The sequence below is a fragment of the Natator depressus genome, chromosome 10 (assembly GCF_965152275.1).
Source record: "Natator depressus isolate rNatDep1 chromosome 10, rNatDep2.hap1, whole genome shotgun sequence".
Lineage (NCBI taxonomy): Eukaryota > Metazoa > Chordata > Testudines > Cheloniidae > Natator > Natator depressus.
Window position 1 is genome coordinate 84,139,233 of NC_134243.1, and position 17,787 is coordinate 84,157,019.

Below are 17,787 nucleotides of genomic sequence, written 5' to 3' on the forward strand. Positions count from 1 at the left end.
TATAGGACACAGGCACAGCCCTGCCAAGCACTGTTATCTGAAAAATAAAATCTGTTTTTGTGTGAGTGGAATGGACATGAGCAACACATCTCGAAGAACAGTAGTTACGGAAGAGAGGTAATTTTTTAAGACATGTTGGAAACAGATGTGCCTTTACATCATTTTTATTATTTAAAATTAATCTTCTGGCTAATTTTTTGCAATATTACCACTTGGTACATCTTTTTCCTATTATGCCCTAATTTTAAGGCATCAAGTTATTCTTTGATCACTTGCTTATATCAGCATTTCTTAGCTCCAAGGCCTAAAATAGCTAAGCTAAAATCTTGCAGGCCTCAACCTACAGGCCTTGCATTTCAACCCTACTTACTTAGATACCTAATACCTGATTATTCCCTCTACATTCTGATCCGTCTTATACTTCTGTAATCCTGCAATTTAACTCTATTTAGCATACAATGCTTTTATATAACATAACGTTAGTTAAGTATAACATCACACAATAAATGAACAATAAACTAAAATCATTGGCTACAATACTGACTACAACATCTTGAAGGACTAGTTGCTGTAGGAAAAGTAGCCATATTTTTCTGCAGAATTCAGCAGCAGAGGGCCACAGAAAGCAGGAGATTGTGTTGAAGATTTTGGGTCCAGAACACCACAGAGTACACATTCTTCTGTGTCCCCTGATTTGGATTCCAGAATACTACAGGCCCAATTCTTCACTGCTTTGACCCATATATTATCATTTACACCTATGCAAAATAGATGCAAAACACAACACAACCATTCTGAAGGCATGTTTAGTCTATAGAAGATTGAGGGGGAGGATTTGATAACCATCTTCAAATATGTAAAAGGTTGTTATAAAGAGGACTGTGGTAATTGTTCTCCATGTACACTAAAAGTACACAAGAAGTAATCAGCTTAGTTTTCTGCAAGGGCGATTTAGGTTAGATATGAGGAAAAATGTTCTATAAGAGTAGTTAAATATTAAACAGGTTACCTAGAGAGGTTGTGGAATCCCCATCACTAGAAGTTTTTAAGAACAAGTTAGACAAACACCAGTCAAGGATGTGCTTGGTATATTTGGTTCAGCCTCAGCATGACGGACGGATTAAAAGATTGCTTGAGGTCCCTTCCGTCCTTACACTTCTGTGATATCATGGCATTCTTTGTACAGGTGTAAAAGATTTCACAGGTGCAAGGCAGTAAAGAATCGGTTACTATGTGCCTGGCATGTGGCTCTGGCCACTATTAGAAGACAGGATACTGTGCTAGATGGACCATTGGTCTGACCAGTATGGCCATTCTTATGACATTAGGAATGCAGCTTCCAGGCACACCAGTTTCTTCTCCACCAGAGAGCATTCAGGAAGCTTTGTGTGTCTGAGTCTACCCCTGTAGACCTTCCTTAGCACCTCTTCTTATACTTTAACTCTGTATATAGATAGTAGACTTATGGGGATTAGTTATTTCTGTGGGATTTTGGGGGTATTTGTGCATCTTGTGGTGCTCTATCAAAAGGCAATTATGCTATGGCAGTTCTGCATCGACAAGATCATAATTCCAATAGCCAATCACTTGCCTGGAGTCCAGAATCATCTCATGGACCATCTCAACAAGAATTTTTCTCAGAGTTACGAGTGGTCTCTGAAGCCCAGTGTTCTTGCAAGTCATTTTCGCGACTTAGAGCATCCCAATGATTGACCTGTTCACTACAAGGGACAATAGGAAATGCCGTCTGTTCTGCAGGCTCCCTGACCGACACATTCCACCTCAGGTGCCACTCAGCTTTCCTATATGCTTTTCCCCCGATTCCAATCATTCCGCAGGTTATCCTCAAGCTAAAAGCAGATTGGGCCAACCTCATCCTCATTGTGTCAGCATGGGTGATGCAGTGTTTGTTTACCAACCTTCTGGTGTTGTCAGTTCAACATCCTATATCCCTTCCTCTCGATCCCAGCCACCTCACACAGAATCATGGTCGCACTTTGCATCCTGTGCTCAGTTCCCTTCATCTTACTGCATGGCTGCTCTGTGGTTGAATGAGGAGGGAGAGCAATGTTTGGAGGCTGTTCAACAGGTCCTACTCAGTAGTAGAAAATTCTATATCAGAATGTCCTATTTAGCAAAGTGTAAGCAGTTTTCTATATGGGCATTGGCCCATGGATTTTAGCCAATGCTGGCTTGTATCCAGGACATCTTGGAGTACTTGCTGCATCTTCAGTCATTGAGTCTTACACTTAGTTCGTTGAAGGTGCATCTGGCAGCAGTCTCAGCTTTCAATCACCCATTCGTGAAAGATTGGTATTTTCCAATGCCATGGTAGCAAGATTCTTTAAAGGAATTCTTCATCTCAGTCCGCCCATGCAAGAAACGGTTCCTTTGTGGGACCTTAACGTGGTCTTAGCAGCTCTGATGGGACCTCTGTTAGAGCCTCGGGCATCTTGTCCCTTTCCTCTCTTGTCAAAAAACTGCATTCCCAGTGGCGATAACATCTGCAAGCAGAGTGCGAGTTGTGGGCTTTCATGGCAGAACCTCCTTATACATGATTCTCCAAAGACAAAGTGATGATGTGGTTGCACTCAAAATTTTTGTCTGAGGTGGTTTTTTCCCTAAGCCACTTTCATCCCTGGAGGCACAGCGCCCTCACTCATTAGATGTCAAATGATGTCTAGCCTTCTGCCTGGACAGGACTAAAACTTTCTGTGCTTTACTCCTGCTCCTGGCAGTTTCCCAGGCTCAGTGAGCTCTACTCCCTTCTTGGAGCCCAGGACCCACCACAGGAGGTAGCTGCACTCCAGTGTGGTTTTCCCTCCCCTGCAGCCTGTCTCCATCCCTCTCAACTGTCCATTAGCAGCCCTTTATAGGTCCAAATGCAGCCCAACCCTCTTTAATTGGCTGGATTGGACTCACTACTCTGGTCCAGGGAAGCTGGGCTTAGTCTATCGAGAGGGACCAGCTACTCTGTGACAGGTGGTAATAAAGTCTGACAGTTAGCTGAGATGTGTACTGGTTGAAAAAATATTACAGAAAATTCCCACATTCGTCACACAGGTGCATTGGGGGACACATGCACCCTGTGACCAGTGTACTGTTACATCATCCCATTCATTTCTTCCACTTCTCCAAGGCTCATTGTTGAGCTTGCTTTCCAAATTTTAGCCTAACTGGTGCATGTATCTTCCTCCAGCCCAGAGCTGTGCCCCAGTCCTTTGGCATACATCTCTCCATTTCAGGGTGGCACAGACCACCCCACAGTACCCAAAGCACCCATCTCCTGTAGGAGTTCCATCTTCATGCTTTCCTATCCAGAGTGCTTTCCAGGTGTGAGTGGCCCTCTTCACAAGGTTCCTTGGCTGGCCTTTTACATACTGCAGGACCAAGGGATATATCTCTTTTCAGGATAAATTCTGCTTAGGGGACATTCTTTGCTTTTTGGATGGTTGATTTGTTTGTTTCAGGGTGGTTTTTTGGAGAAGGGATGTGGCATTTGAGTAGATGGAGGTGTCTGGGTATACCCCGTGGGGAAAAGAGCAGTGGGATGCCATATGCAATCAGATGTTTTAACATAGCCAAAGTCCTCATTCCAGCAGGCTTAAGGACTCACTCACTGAGGGCTACTGCTGTCTCTGTGGCCTATTTTAAGCCATATCCTCTTGCTGAGATTTGTAGAGCAGTCACTTGGAGTTCAGTCCACATATTCACCAAATACTAGCATCCCACTCTGATGCTGGGTGTGTCGTGCTACTGTCTTTATTTAATTGAAAGTTCCTCAGCCCACCTTCCATGTGGACTGGACAGCTCCTGAATCTCCCAAGGGTGGGAATGCACAAAGGCCCTTGAGAAAGAAAAGTTACCTAACAGTAACTGTGGTTGTTTGAGAGTTGTCTCTTTACTTTGCAACTGCTCACCTACCTTCCCCTCTGCCTCAGAGTTCTCTACACAGCTTGGACTCTGCTGTCCAGGTGAAGGACCCGAGGCTGTTGTGGGGCTTCACTCCCTTATATATAGTGTGACGTGCTGACTGTTCAGCATTATGGGGTTCAGGTGGGGAGGTGCTCATGCAGTCCCAACAATGCACCTTTCAAGATGGCTCTGCAAGCTCGAGGTGCGGGGCCACCATCCCCAGAGTGGGAATGCACAGAGGCAACTCTCAAACAGCCATAGTTACTAGTAAGTAACTTTTCTTTCTTTGCATTTGGAGAAGTGAGGCATGAGTATTGACAATATAAGGACTGTTGACTGGTTTACAAATGGCCTGATGTGGATCCGGTATGAATATGACTGGCCTAATATAAATCAGTGACAGCTTTGTTCTCATTTCAGAGCAGGAATAGGATTTTGTTTTGTTTTAATGTTGTTTTGTTTCCTACTCGCCTTGGTTTCTTTTCAGTACAAAGCGCTTAATTGTAGATGTAATCCGCTTCCAGCCGGGGGAGACACTGACTGAAATCCTGGAAACTCCAGCCACCCATGAGCAGGTATGGAAAAGTAGTTTGGCTCCACTCCTTAGGATACTGGATTCTTTTAAGTCTAGATGTATGTGGGTACAGGTACATATGAAAGCCTAAATTCTGGGATTGTAATATATGTGGCAATTTAGGTGTGGCATATCAGTGTTTCAGACATGTGTATGTAAAATAGTGATGGGGATATATGGTGTATTTAATTTTTACTCTTGTGATGACTGGATTGTTGGAAGCCATATATATAGGGGGATGATGTAAGAAGCAGATTTCAGATAGGCCAGTGCTGGTACTAGGGTGTGAATGAGTCTACTAGGTATTGTTTAGTTCAACAACTAATTACTGTATTCAGTGCAGGAATCACTGAGTGAAATTTTGTGGCTTGTGTTATGTTGGAGATTAGACTATATGATCACGGTTTTCCCTTATAGATAAGGATATGATTCTGTCACGGAGGTCACGGATTCCATGACTTTCCAGGACCTCTGTGATGACTTCTGGGACAGGGCTGGAGCAGCTTTTCAGGCCCAGGGCTGTCAGAATAGCTGACTTGCGGCCAGTCCCAGGGCTGCAGAGCAGCAGTCACTGAAACAGCTGACCAGTGGTCAGCCCTGGGGCCGGGGCCGCTGAAACAGCTGATCGGCAGCCAGCCTCAGGGCCGCAGAGCAGCTGACTGATGGGCAGTCAGCCCTGGGGCTGCCGGAACAGCTGACTGACTAGCGGTCAGCCTCAAGGCTGTCGGAACAGCAGCTGCTGGAACAGTGGCTGGGATTGAATCAGTCCCCCTGGGGCAGGAGCAGCAGCGGTCAGCTCCTGCCGCTGGAGCAGGTGCAAGCCCTGGCAATGCTCTCTTTGTCCCCGTCCTCCCTCCCAGGGTATTTTTAGTAAAAGTTAGGAACAGGTTATGGTCTTCCGTGAGTTTTTGTTTATTGCCCATGACCTGTCCCTGACTTTTACTAAAAATACCCCTGACAGAATCTTAACCTTACATATAGCCTTAAAATCTATCCACCCAATTTGTAATTCTCTCCTCTCCTAGGAAGCAGAGCATCAGAGAGCTATGCAGAGACGGGCCATTCGTGATGCCAAAACCCCTGACAAGATGAAAAAATCTAAATCTGTAAAGGAGGACAGCAACTTGAATCTTCAAGAAAAGAAGGAGAAAATCAAGACAGGCTTGAAGAAGTTGACAGAACTGGGAACCGTAAACCCAAAGAATAGATACCAGGAGCTAATCAATGATATTGCCAAGGTATTCTGACAGGAAGTCTCTGGTGGTTCGTTGGGTGTTTCAAATTATGGCCTCGTCATTTGTCACTCTTATTGAAATTGCAATAGTGCATATGGCAGGAATTTTCCAAGGTATTAAAGTAGTAGTGAAAGCTGCCTCTCAGAAAGATGGGTAACACATGCTCTGCTAATCTCCAGCCCTTCATATATATGCAGGAATTCACTTTTCTCATAAAACACTTTGTTGATGATGGGACCTCATTGGCTGTGAGGAAGAGTGAATTTATTTTTGGGGGGGAAAAATTCCTGAGAATCATTCAGTAAGTGTAATATTAATTTTCCTCTTTTTAACTTCAAACCCTAATGCATGGACTTGCCCTCTTTGTTCCCTCCATTTTAAATTTAAATTCATTTATTCTAAAATTATTTCTTTTTAAATTGACATATTCTAAAATAATTTCTTTACAAAGATTACTCTTGTAAAGAAACCTTATTTTACATGTAAGTACAAAATAAACGTTCCTAATACTCTTGCAAAGGCATCCTCAGTAAACAATCCTCAGTAGAGGAGAAAGGGAGAAATAAAAAAAACATAGCTGCTGTCACATGTTTCATCCATTCTTACATTGATGACAGTTATCTAACGTCAAATATTTACCAAAATTAATGCATCAGAGCGGTATACAAATACATAAATAAAATAAGTTGTTTCCTTCAGAGATCAGGTAAGAATAAAACCTTAAGTGACGCCTAATTATCCAAAATAATAATGGAAGCTAATTTGGAAACTAGACATTTTCATTTGTTCATAATAATCAAAATAACATTTATTTCTAAAAATAAAAGATTAGTAAGGGAAGAAATGAAAAATTGTGCAGGACATTTCAGGAAAAATGTCAGAACATTTGATTTCTGTCTATAAGTATAAATTTGGTTAGAAAGTCTGTGAAAGGGCTAATTTAATGTCTGTATTAAACTTGGAAATGTGTGTTCCAAATGGACTCTCTTAATATTGTACACTGGCTTGATAAAGGGAGCACCCAGCAATGACTCAATGGTAAAGCTTCACACATCTGCCATCCTTATCTAGGACATCCGGAACCAGCGCAGATACCGTCAGAGGAGAAAGGCAGAGTTGGTGAAGCTGCAGCAGACTTACAGTGCGCTGAACTCCAAAGCCACCTTTTATGAGGAACAAGTGGATTATTATAAAAGCTATATCAAAACCTGCTTGGATAACTTGGCCAGCAAGGGCAAGTGAGTACCTCAGAGCAGCGCTGGGTTTTTGGGAAAGGAATGCATAGACTACAGCTGAGAAAAGTCGTGCCACCACCTCAAAGCTTCTTGATTGGACTCCCTGGGAGAGTCATTTTCTGAGTGAGGGTCTTAGGCTGAAACAAAATCAGTGTAAACTCTGGAGAGAGAACTGAGTGATGGTAGGAAGGTCTGGGATGGAGGAGAGTAGCTGGGTCATGTAAGAGGGCAAAAGGTATAGAAGGGAGGGAGGGAAATGGCTAGGTGACAGCAGGTAGACTGAGGAGATGGAGGAAGATGGTTGGGTCTTAAAAGGAGGACTTGGAAGAATGTAACTTTTGTGATGCATGGTGGGTGGGGATCCCCAGGAATGTAAAGTACAGGAACACATGACAAAGTGGGTTGTTCTCTCTACTTCAAACATTTATACCAGATTCATAGATTCCAAGGCCAGAAGGAACCATTATGTAATTTGACCTTCTGTGTAGCCCAGGCTGTAGAACATCCCCAAAATAATTCCTAGAGCAGATCTTCTTTTTTTAAAAAAAAAATCAATCTTGATTTAAAAATTGTCAGTGATGGCGAATCCACCACCTGAAAATTCCAATGGTTAATTACTCTCACCGTTAAAAGTTTACAACTTATTTTCATTCTGATTTTGTCTAGCTTCAACTTGCAGCCTTATGGAATTTGGTCTTTCTGTTACTTTGTGCTCCTCCTATCTGTTTGTTGTATCCTTGTGTTGTCTCTTATCTTATACATAGGTTGTAAGTGGTCAGGGCAAGAACTGTTTTTATTATGCTTGTACAGTGCCCAGCACACTGGGGCAGGAGCCTCTAAGCATCCGTTCACTGCCACTTGCTCCTGTCAGGCCTCTGAGATGAACTGGCAGTATCTTGTGGTTTATCCTCTGATAGTTCAGGTAATTCATAATTTTGGGTTCCTTCTGAACACTTTACTGCTTCTGGGTCCCCGGAGAGCAATGAACAGAAATAGTTCTTTCCAAATTTTTAACAGTGAGGTTGAGTAATCATTGGAACGGCTTGCCAAAGAATGTGGTAAATTCACTGTCCCTTGAAATCTTTAAATCAAAATTGGATATCTTTCTGAAAGAGATGCTGTTTTTCAACCATAAAGTATTGGGGTTGCTACAGAAATTACTGGGTGAGGTTCTGCAGCCTCTGTTGTGCAAGAGGTCAGAGTAGATTGTAATGGGTGCAGTATATATACATGTGCACGTGCCCACACGTATATAAATAGACTATAAACATATGGTCTCTGCCTTAAATACCTTAAAATGTGTGAATATTCTGTATTTATATCAACTATTTGTGAGACAATACCAGTTTATTACTCATTTCCTGCCATTCACCCAGATCAGATCGAATTCTGTCATTGTTTGAAATCACTCTTATTGCCTCATTCAGCTAATTTCATTATTTGTTTTTCTCAGAGTCTCTAAGAAGCCACGGGAGATGAAAGGCAAAAAGAGTAAAAAGATCTCTCTGAAATATACAGCAGCCCGACTTCATGAGAAGGGAGTCCTGTTGGAGATTGAAGACCTGCAAGTAAACCAGTGAGTTTTAACCTTTAAGCCTAAGGTCCAAAGATCTTTACCTTAGCTGGGAATAGGGAAACAAGTGTTCCTAATTCAGTCATCTCCTGCTTGTTAAACACTTTTTCCAGGGCTTCAGTGTAGAGCAGTGGTTCTCTGCCTACAGGCTGCTTGCAGCCCAATCAGCACACAGCTGCGACCCATGTGACATCCTCAGAGCCAGGTTATGGATGCAACCCCTGTAACACATAGAACACTGCACATGAGGCTCACAATGGTAAATAGGTTGAGAATCACTGGTGTAGAGCAACAAAATTCCATCTCTCAGCCAGTGAGTAGTTTATGGGTTCCATCAGTCACCAAAACTGTTCTGTAGAGACTAGTCTGAAATAATGACAAACTGATGTCTGGTTGAGCTCCTGGAGCTGTGTAGTGTTTGTAGATTCATAGATTTTTAAGGCTGAAAGACCAATATGATCATATAGTCTGTCCTCCTGCATAGCACAGGTCAAAGAGTCAGCAATTTTTGCATCAAGACCATCACTTCTGGTTGAGCTAGAGCATGTCTTTTAGAAAGACATCCTTTAAAGACTTCCAAGTGATGGAGAATCCATCTCATCCCCAGTAAAGTTTTTCCAATGAGTAATTACTGCATTGTTAAAAACTATCACTTTATTTCTAGTCTGAATTTGTCTATCTTCACCTTCCAATCATTGGGACTCATTATGCCTTTTTCTGATAAATTAAAGAACTGTCCACTGTCAGACTTCTTACATCCCCATATGTGCAATTTTATGATATCCATACTGCATGTTGTTAGTATTTGCCAGAGTATCCTATTCATCAGTACAGTGCAATTCTTACTACTTTCACATGGAACAAATATGGGATCCAGCAGATATGTAGACCATATTATGTTTTTATTACATTTGAAAAGTTTCTAAGGTTGCTGTGCTATGTGTGATCTATCCATAGTCCCATTAGGTGCATAGTGTGTGGGGATACAGAGTCAGAGTAAATGTTTTCTGAAACTTTCATTCCAAATGTCCTAACTTTCATGTATTTTGATTTCTTTTAAAACTGCAGCTTTTCTAATATGGGGTTTTAATGGATATTTCCAATCTTAACTCTAACATAAAGATTTTTTTTTCTGGGAAATGAAAGCAAAATTGGACAATACACCAGAAAATATGCGGAATGGAACCAACCCTTCACTGATTGGTGTTGGGGAAAGAACAGATTAGATAACCTAATCTGTTTTTTTCCATTTCTCAGTTCTATGAAAAACAGCAACCAAGATTGTCTGATAAGATTTTTTTTTTTTTTTTTTTGAAATTCCCCCTCATGGTCCTCCACCTCTCCCCTCAACCCCCAGAGCCATCTGTCTGCATCTACCACAATCAGACTACAAAACCTTCCTCATCAAAGTTGGGTTAGGGTCAAACAGGGCCTATGTCCCCCAAAATTTCATGGCCTCCCAGGAAAACACCACCTTCTTAGCCACCTGAATACACTATTGGCTTACTCACAGAGCTCACCCCTGAGCCCTTAATAATTCTCAAAATGTAACTGTAAACAGAGAATCATCTTTAAGTGGGTCTGTTTCTAGTGGGGTCTCGGGGATCATTTTGTGGTCCTATGCTATTTAACATTTTTATCAGTGACCTGGAAGAAAACAAAATCATCACTCATACAGTTTGCAGATGACACAGATATTGAGAGAGTGGTAAACAATGAAGAGGACAGGTCACAGATTTAAAGTGATCCAGATCACTTGGTAAGCTGGGCATAAGCAAACAGTATGTGTTTTAATACAGCTGAATGTTAAATTAAGAAAAAAAATGTAGGCCATACTTACAGAACGGGGGGCATGATCCTGGGAATCAGTGACTCTGAAAAAGACTTGGGGTCATGACGAATAATCAGCTGAGCATGAGCTCCCAGTGCAACACAGTGGTCCAAAGAGCAATGCAACCCTTAGATGCATAAACAGGATAAATCTCAAGTAGGAGTAAAGAGGTTATGTTACCTCTGTATTTGGCACTGGTGCAACCACTGCTAGAATACTGTGTCTAGTTCCGGAGTCCACGGTTTAAGAAAAAGATTGCTAAATTGGAGAGGGTCCAGAGAAGAGCTATGAGAATAGTTAAAGGATTGGAAAATATGCCTTATATAGTGACAGACTCAAGAAGATCAATCTATTTAGCTTAACAAAGGGAAGGTTAAAAGGTGACTTGAGCTCAACCTATAAGTACCTACATCGGGAATAAATATTTGACAGTAGGCTCTTTGGTCCAGCTGTCTAAGATAAGACAAGATCCAAGGGTGTAAGGTGAAGCTAGACAAGTTCAGACTAGAAATAAAGTGTAAATTTTTCGTAGTGAGGGTAGTTAACCATTGAAACGGTTTACCAAGGATTGTGGTGGATTCTCCATCACTGGCAATTTTTAAATCCAGATTGGATGTTTTTCCAAAAGATCTACTTTAGTTCAGAAAGGAATTATTTCAAGGATGTTATATGGCCTGTGTTATGCAGGAGGTCAAACCAGATGATCCCAATGACCCCTTCTGGCCTTAGAATCTAAGAGGCTTCCTCTCAATGAGGCAGCCTACCTCACCTCAGCAGGAAGCTGGTTTGCCGAGAGTTGTACACTGTACCGCTGCCTACTGCTCTGCGTTTGTCTCTCCCTCTCTATTGAGTTTGAGATTCCTTATTCACACTACTTGTATTGCAAGGATCACTGTGTTAATATTGTCCTCCACTACCCCTTCTTCATTAGAAATTGTATGTTAAATAATAAATTTATTTTTATTTGCCAACCTTCATAGGTTTAAAAATGTGATATTTGAAATCAACCCAACAGAGGAAGTAGGAGACTTTGAGGTCAAAGCAAAATTCATGGGCGTTCAGATGGAAACATTCATGTTACATTATCAGGTAAGGACCCTCCTATTTAATGCTGAAAACCTGTGGTGTACAACCTATGTAGATGGCCTTTGGCCACCAAAATCTTTCATGTAGACTTCTCATAGTCACTTTCTGTTAAGCTAAGATTTCATAAATAAATATTTGTATTCATTATGCTTCAGAGAGAATTAACAGAACAGATAATCTTCAAGTGATCCATCCCCTGTTGCCTATTCCCAGTTTCTGGCAAAACTGAGGATACGGACACCATTGATGGACCTTGTGACGGGTTGGACCCCCCTTTTGGGTTGCCACCAGATGTGCTGGGATCCCATTGAGCCTACCCGTCCTACTAGCCTGGGTTTCCCTTACTCTGTGCTGCTATGACAGGCTCTCAAGCCCCTTTTCAGCACACACACAGGCAGGGATACACCCAGCTGTAGAATCACACAGAGTCTGCAATTAGCTGTCTGTGGGAGGACTCAGCTAGGGGAATGCCCAGCTCTCCCATGCACACACCCTCTGGAGTGTAAACCCAAAATTATATTCTCTTGCACTGTACAGAGAACTATATAGTGTGCTCATAAAAATCGCCCCCTCCCTCAGTGTGGCGGGAGATATGTACAGCTCCTTTCCCCACCAGGGCATGTATGAATTGCACAATCTGGGTTTTGGAATAAACAAAAAATAAGTTTATTAACTACAAAAGGTAAATTGTAAGTGATTATAAGGGATAGCAAACAGAACAAAGCAGATTACTGAGCAGATAAAACAAAACACGCAACCTAAGCTTAATTCACTAAAGAAACACATTACAAAAAGAAAAGGAGTACTAGTGGCACCTTAGAGACTAACCAATTTATTTGAGCATAAGCTTTCGTCTCACGAAAGCTTATGCTCAAATAAATTGGTTAGTCTCTAAGGTGCCACTAGTACTCCTTTTCTTTTTGCGAATACAGACGAACACGGCTGCTGCTCTGAAACATTACAAATAGTAATTTCTCACCCAAAATGTTGTTTTAGGGAGGTTGCCGAGTTTTTGCAGCTTAAATTTCCAGTTATTTCTTTTCACAGACTATACTCCTGTCTCAGCCTGGACTCAGCCCTTGCCTTTCCCCAGCTTCGCTCCTTTGTTTCTTCAGGTGCTTTCAGGAGTCTTCCTTCGTGAGCTGGGAGGCAATGTAGAAGAGCCAGATTAACTCCCTTCCCAGCCTTAAATAGGATTTACATAAGGCGGGAATCCTTTGTTTCCGTTGGAAAAGTACCAGCAGTGTCCAAGGTGGTATTCTGTACCAGGTGACATTATCACATGACCTTGCAGTGTTAAAGCCACCATGAGACAAAGTTTATTTGTAACGTCCACAGGAAGGACCTCCAGGAAGATGAGAGATCAGCATCTTCAAAGACCGATTCTGTTGTCTTTCCTAATGGCCCATTTCAGGCTGAATGCATACTGTCCGGTGGGCATTCCCCAAGTACACACACAGTTGTAATTGTTAGATTGTCAATATTCCTAACTTCAGATACAGAGCTGACACATGCATACAAATAGGATAACAACAGAATCGGTCTTTGAAGATGCTGATCTCTCATCTTCCTGGAGGTCCTTCCTCAAGAAGGAAGACTCCTGAAAGCACCTGAAGAAACAAAGGAGCAAAGCTGGGGAAGGGCAAGGGCTGAGTCCAGGCTGAGACAGGAGTATAGTCTGTGAAAAGAAATAACTGGAAATCTAAGCTGCAAAAACTCTGCAACCTGCCTAAAACAACATTTAGGGTGAGAAATTACTAAGGGTTATGGAGATTGTATGGTAATCACATGAACGAAGAGCCTGGAAATGACTGTTTAGATTTAGATTGTTGTGGTCTTTTTAGATATTTGAAACAGAGGTGAGAGCTAAAGAGAGTTTTCATTTAAATTTTCCTATTAATACAAAAAATCATAAAACTAATATAATCAGAACTAAAACAACGAGGAGTCCTTGTGGCACCTTAGAGACTAACAAATTTGTTTGGGCATAAGCTTTCATGGGCTAGGATCCACTTTATCAGATGCATGGAGTGGAAAATACAGTAGCAGGTATATATGTGTGTGTATGTATATATACATAGTACATGAAAAGATGGGAGTTGCCTTACCAAGTGGGGGGGTCAGTCTAACGGGGCAATTCAATTAACAGTAGAATACCAAGGGAGGAAAAATCACTTTTGTAGTGGTAATGAGGGTGGCCCATTTCAAACAGTTGACAAGAAGGTGTGAGTAACGGTAGGGGGAAATTAGTTTTTGTAATGACCCATCCACTCCCAGTCTCTATTCAGGCCTAATTCGATGGTGTCCAGTTTGCAAATTAATTCCAGTTTTGCAGTTTCACGTAAGAGTCTGTTTTTGAAGTTTTTTTGTTGAAGAATTGCCACTTCTAAGTCTGTTATTGAGTGACCAGGGAGATTGAAGTGTTCTCTGACTGGTTTTTGAATGTTATAATTCCTGATGTCAAGATTTGTGTCCATTTATTCTTTTGCATAGACTGTCCGGTTTGGCCAATGTACATGGCAGAGAGGCATTGCTGGCACATGATGGCATATATCACATTGGTAGATGTGCAGGTGAACGAGCCCCTGATGATCTGGCTGATGTGGTTAGGTCCTATGATGGTGTCCCTTCAATAGATATGAGGACAGAGTTGGTACCGGGGTTTGTTGCAGGGTTTGGTTCCTGGGTTAGTGTTTTTGTTGTATGGTGTGTAGTTGCTGGTGAGTATTTGCTTCAGGCTGGGGGGCTGTCTGTAAGCGAGGACTGGCCTGTCTCCCAAGGTCTGTGAGAGGAAGGGATCGTCCTTCAGGATAGGTTGTAGATCCTTGACTCCTTGTTGTTTTTGCTGATACAGACTAACACGGCTACCACTCTGAAAATAATCTGAACTGTCTATTAATAGAATATTTTTCATACTTTCCAGGTCGAATCAATGGGTCTTTAAGGCATTAAACTTCCAAGCTTATATGTCATAGACTCTCACTAGATATTAATTCTTCAGAAACCTTCTTTGCACTAGTGTCTTGTAACTTATCCCTTTCCCATTCAGCCTCTATGGATTTCTCACTAATCAACATGTTCTCTTTGACAGGATCTTTTGCAGCTGCAGTATGAAGGTGTTGCTGTCATGAAGTTGTTTGACAGAGCAAAAGTTAATGTCAACCTCCTGATCTTTCTTCTGAACAAGAAGTTCTATGGGAAATAATTGCCATCTCCCAGAGGAGCTATGAAAACGGAGATTAATGGAAAAACTGCATCTTTGTTTCTTAATGTCCCCTTTCCCCTGTCAGAACCAAGGACACCTATATATTGATGTACCTCCCTCTGCCCAAACTACAAGTATATCACTTCATGGCGAAGGACTAGACTGTCAGTGAATTAATAATCCTGACTGAGTCCACAGGGACTCTATTTGTCTTACTGCTATGATCTTATTTTCTATGACTTTTCAGATTCCTTGAGAAACATTTAGTTTAGATGTTTTCCATGTACTATTACAATGGCATTGGGGATAAACAGTTGTTAGAATATATTTTGGGTTTCTGGGTGTGTTCTTTGCCTAAATGTTTGGATGGTGGGGCTTGAATTCTTGTTACTTGTTGTAGAAGAAGAAAGCTAGCACTGCAGAGCAACCAGGTCTGCCTCTGTATCTAGAAGCAGAACAGGATTTCAGATCATATTTAGACTCCCTCTCTAAAATTCTAAGAAAACACAATAGGACATCAACTTAGAGAAATATTTGCTCTGTGCCGTAGCATGGAGAAATTGGAAAATTTTTAACCAGCTGATTCTGTCCGTAGCAGTGTCCATTACCGAAGGCTCACTACCAGGATGACTGAACTGTTTATAGATTTGATTTGTAAAGACCTAAACTTGAGTTATATTTTAGCATGTTATTCGATGTACGTATGTAGCTCTGTCCCCAAGCAATGGGGAGAAGAAAAGATTTTGTCACAGAACTGAGTCAAATTAAAAGTGGTCAATGGCCAGCTTGCGGTGGTGGTGACTATTAGCTGCATGGGACTATGCAGCAGAGTCCTAGATGGCTTTCAGTGACGTAAGTGATGCTGAATTATTACTATACATACATTATTGTAGCCATGTAGAAGATCTTTAATGATCCAATTTTTTTTTCAATATTTGTTTCTCTTAAAGACCCCTTACTAATATACAGATTGTCCCGGTAGTAGAGGAAATGAGGAATGTGTGTGCTAATGCCTAAAGATGAAAAGCAGCCTTTTATTGGGGGTGGAGGAGAGAGATTATTGAATCAGTTGAGAAAAGTTTATTTTACAGTTTTGCTTCAGAAGCCTTTAGAACATTACAGAAAAACTTTCGAAGTTAGCTTAGTGCTTCACATATCTGTAACTGATGCCATTAAACACTATGATCTACCTGCAGACTTGCCAAAGGGAATTTACTCTGCCTTAAATAGTCTGAGCTGTTAAATTATTTACATTTTACCAAATGTCCCTGAGCAAATGACTCCCCGTTTCCTTTACTACTTAGATATTCACTCATTATTATGGTGGTGCCTGTTATATTGCTATACCTTTCAGAAATGCAAAACGACCGTTATGAACTCTGATATTCACTAACTTACTTTTAGCCTGAAACAAACTTTTGTTGCCCAAGTTATCTGCTCCAGACAAAAATGTCATTTTTATTATTTTTTTTTTTTTATAATTTTAAAATCTGTTTGACTGTTTTATGTTCCCAGAGTACAGGATAGAATAAAGTCTCTCTGTTCTTAGACACACACACATACGCCGTATGTTTATTTCAAATAATTTAGTTTTATAATTTAATCATAGTCTGCCATTTTAGTGTTTTTTAAATGAAACCAGTTACTAATGTTTGAAAACTCTCTGCCTGTCTTGGGAGTCAGTTGTTTCCCATAGTCTTTTTAAGAGGCTAATCCTATATGGCTCTACCTTGTAACAATCCCTGTCATGCAAACAGTAACAAACTGATTTTATCTTGGTCCATGCAGGATTAGCATAATAAAAAGAACAGATGACGCAACTTTCCTTTTGGATGTAAAACTGACCACAGCCAGGAAGTTCCAAATAGGGGAAATTCTGCTGTCAGAGCGGAGAACCTCAAAATAGGAATTCTATGCCCCCATCCCAAAATAGCATCAGGACAGGGACAGGATAAAAGTCTTGACTTGCATCTACCTGTCTCTTTTCAATGTGAGTTCCCACTGCTGTTTAACTGAAGGGTTTTAAATCTATCGTTTTTTAGTTAGGGATAGTGACAATAGGACATTCTCAAATTATTCTTCAGGGGAATAAAACAGCACCCTGACATGTTCAACAAAAGGGATTACATTTTCTCCATTTTAAAAAGGCTACTGTCCCAGAAGTCTGCATGGCTGCCTCCTCACCATAACCCAGTCTAGATTCAAGAAATAGCTAATGAGACATGTGAGTGAGGCTGTTCTAATAAAATATCATAATACCTATGAGGAGAAGATATTTGGATTATTTATAAGAACAGCCAATACCTATTTCAAAACAGTTTTTGGTGCAAATTGACAAGACAACTAGGTAGTAAAAGAGTGAACCCATTTTATGGGAACAGGTGTGCCAATTTTAGTTAAATAACAGAGTGTAACTTTGGTAGGAGTTTTTAAAGAATGGAGACACTCTGGCAGAAAGATCCAGTTTCAGCACTGAAATTTTGTAATTTGTTACTTTATTTATTGGTGTCCTAGCTTTCCGTTTTCTCTTCCCTCTCCCCTCCCCCACAATCATTGTATTTATCTTGGGCTTAAATTCCTTTCAAATAACTAGATGGCTTAGCCTATTGTTTGCACATAAAATGTCTTTGTATTTCTCATCTAAATAAAAGATCATTTGTTCACATCTCAGTGTTTGAATCTGTTTGAGGCCAGCTTTAATTTGTGTGTCAATTTGTTAAACCCAGCACTTTGCTTTTTAGTGAAAACTTCTAATCACAGGAGCACAACAGCATATACACATACAGACATTTTTCTGCATTTCTTAGATGTCAGTCACTTAGGAACAAGACTATCATCTCGCCCCATTATAATGTGTCTGAATCAGAAGCTGAGAGGCATGTGCAGGTCTGTTTCCTAGTTACACTGCATTTCATGCACTCCAATTTAAAAAGTGCTATCAAACTCAGTTTCCATCATTTCCATAGGAAAGGCAGAACCACAGTCTTTAGGTTTGTAGGGAATCCATGGCTTCAGAGCTACTTTGGAACCAGCAACTCTAGAACTTCTCAACCCAGCAGTCTTCTCAGTCTGCCCTCCAGGCTCAGTCACAGAACCCCTGTGTGCCTGGCTGAACTCCAAATAACCAGGATAT

At 41.1% G+C, this 17,787-nt stretch overlaps 1 protein-coding gene across 1 annotated transcript in view; it reads left to right on the plus strand.

Annotated features, from left to right (window-relative positions):
* Positions 1–17,298, plus strand: part of IQGAP1 (IQ motif containing GTPase activating protein 1) — a 168,317-nt gene extending 151,019 nt beyond the window's left edge. Inside the window, exons 33-38 of the mRNA XM_074966741.1 lie at positions 4,403–4,490; positions 5,515–5,727; positions 6,796–6,962; positions 8,413–8,535; positions 11,344–11,452; positions 14,541–17,298. Coding sequence (XP_074822842.1) covers positions 4,403–4,490; positions 5,515–5,727; positions 6,796–6,962; positions 8,413–8,535; positions 11,344–11,452; positions 14,541–14,654 — 814 coding nt within the window. The 3' untranslated portion in view covers positions 14,655–17,298. The remainder of the gene's footprint in view (positions 1–4,402; positions 4,491–5,514; positions 5,728–6,795; positions 6,963–8,412; positions 8,536–11,343; positions 11,453–14,540) is intronic.
* The last annotated feature ends 489 nt before the right edge of the window (positions 17,299–17,787 follow it).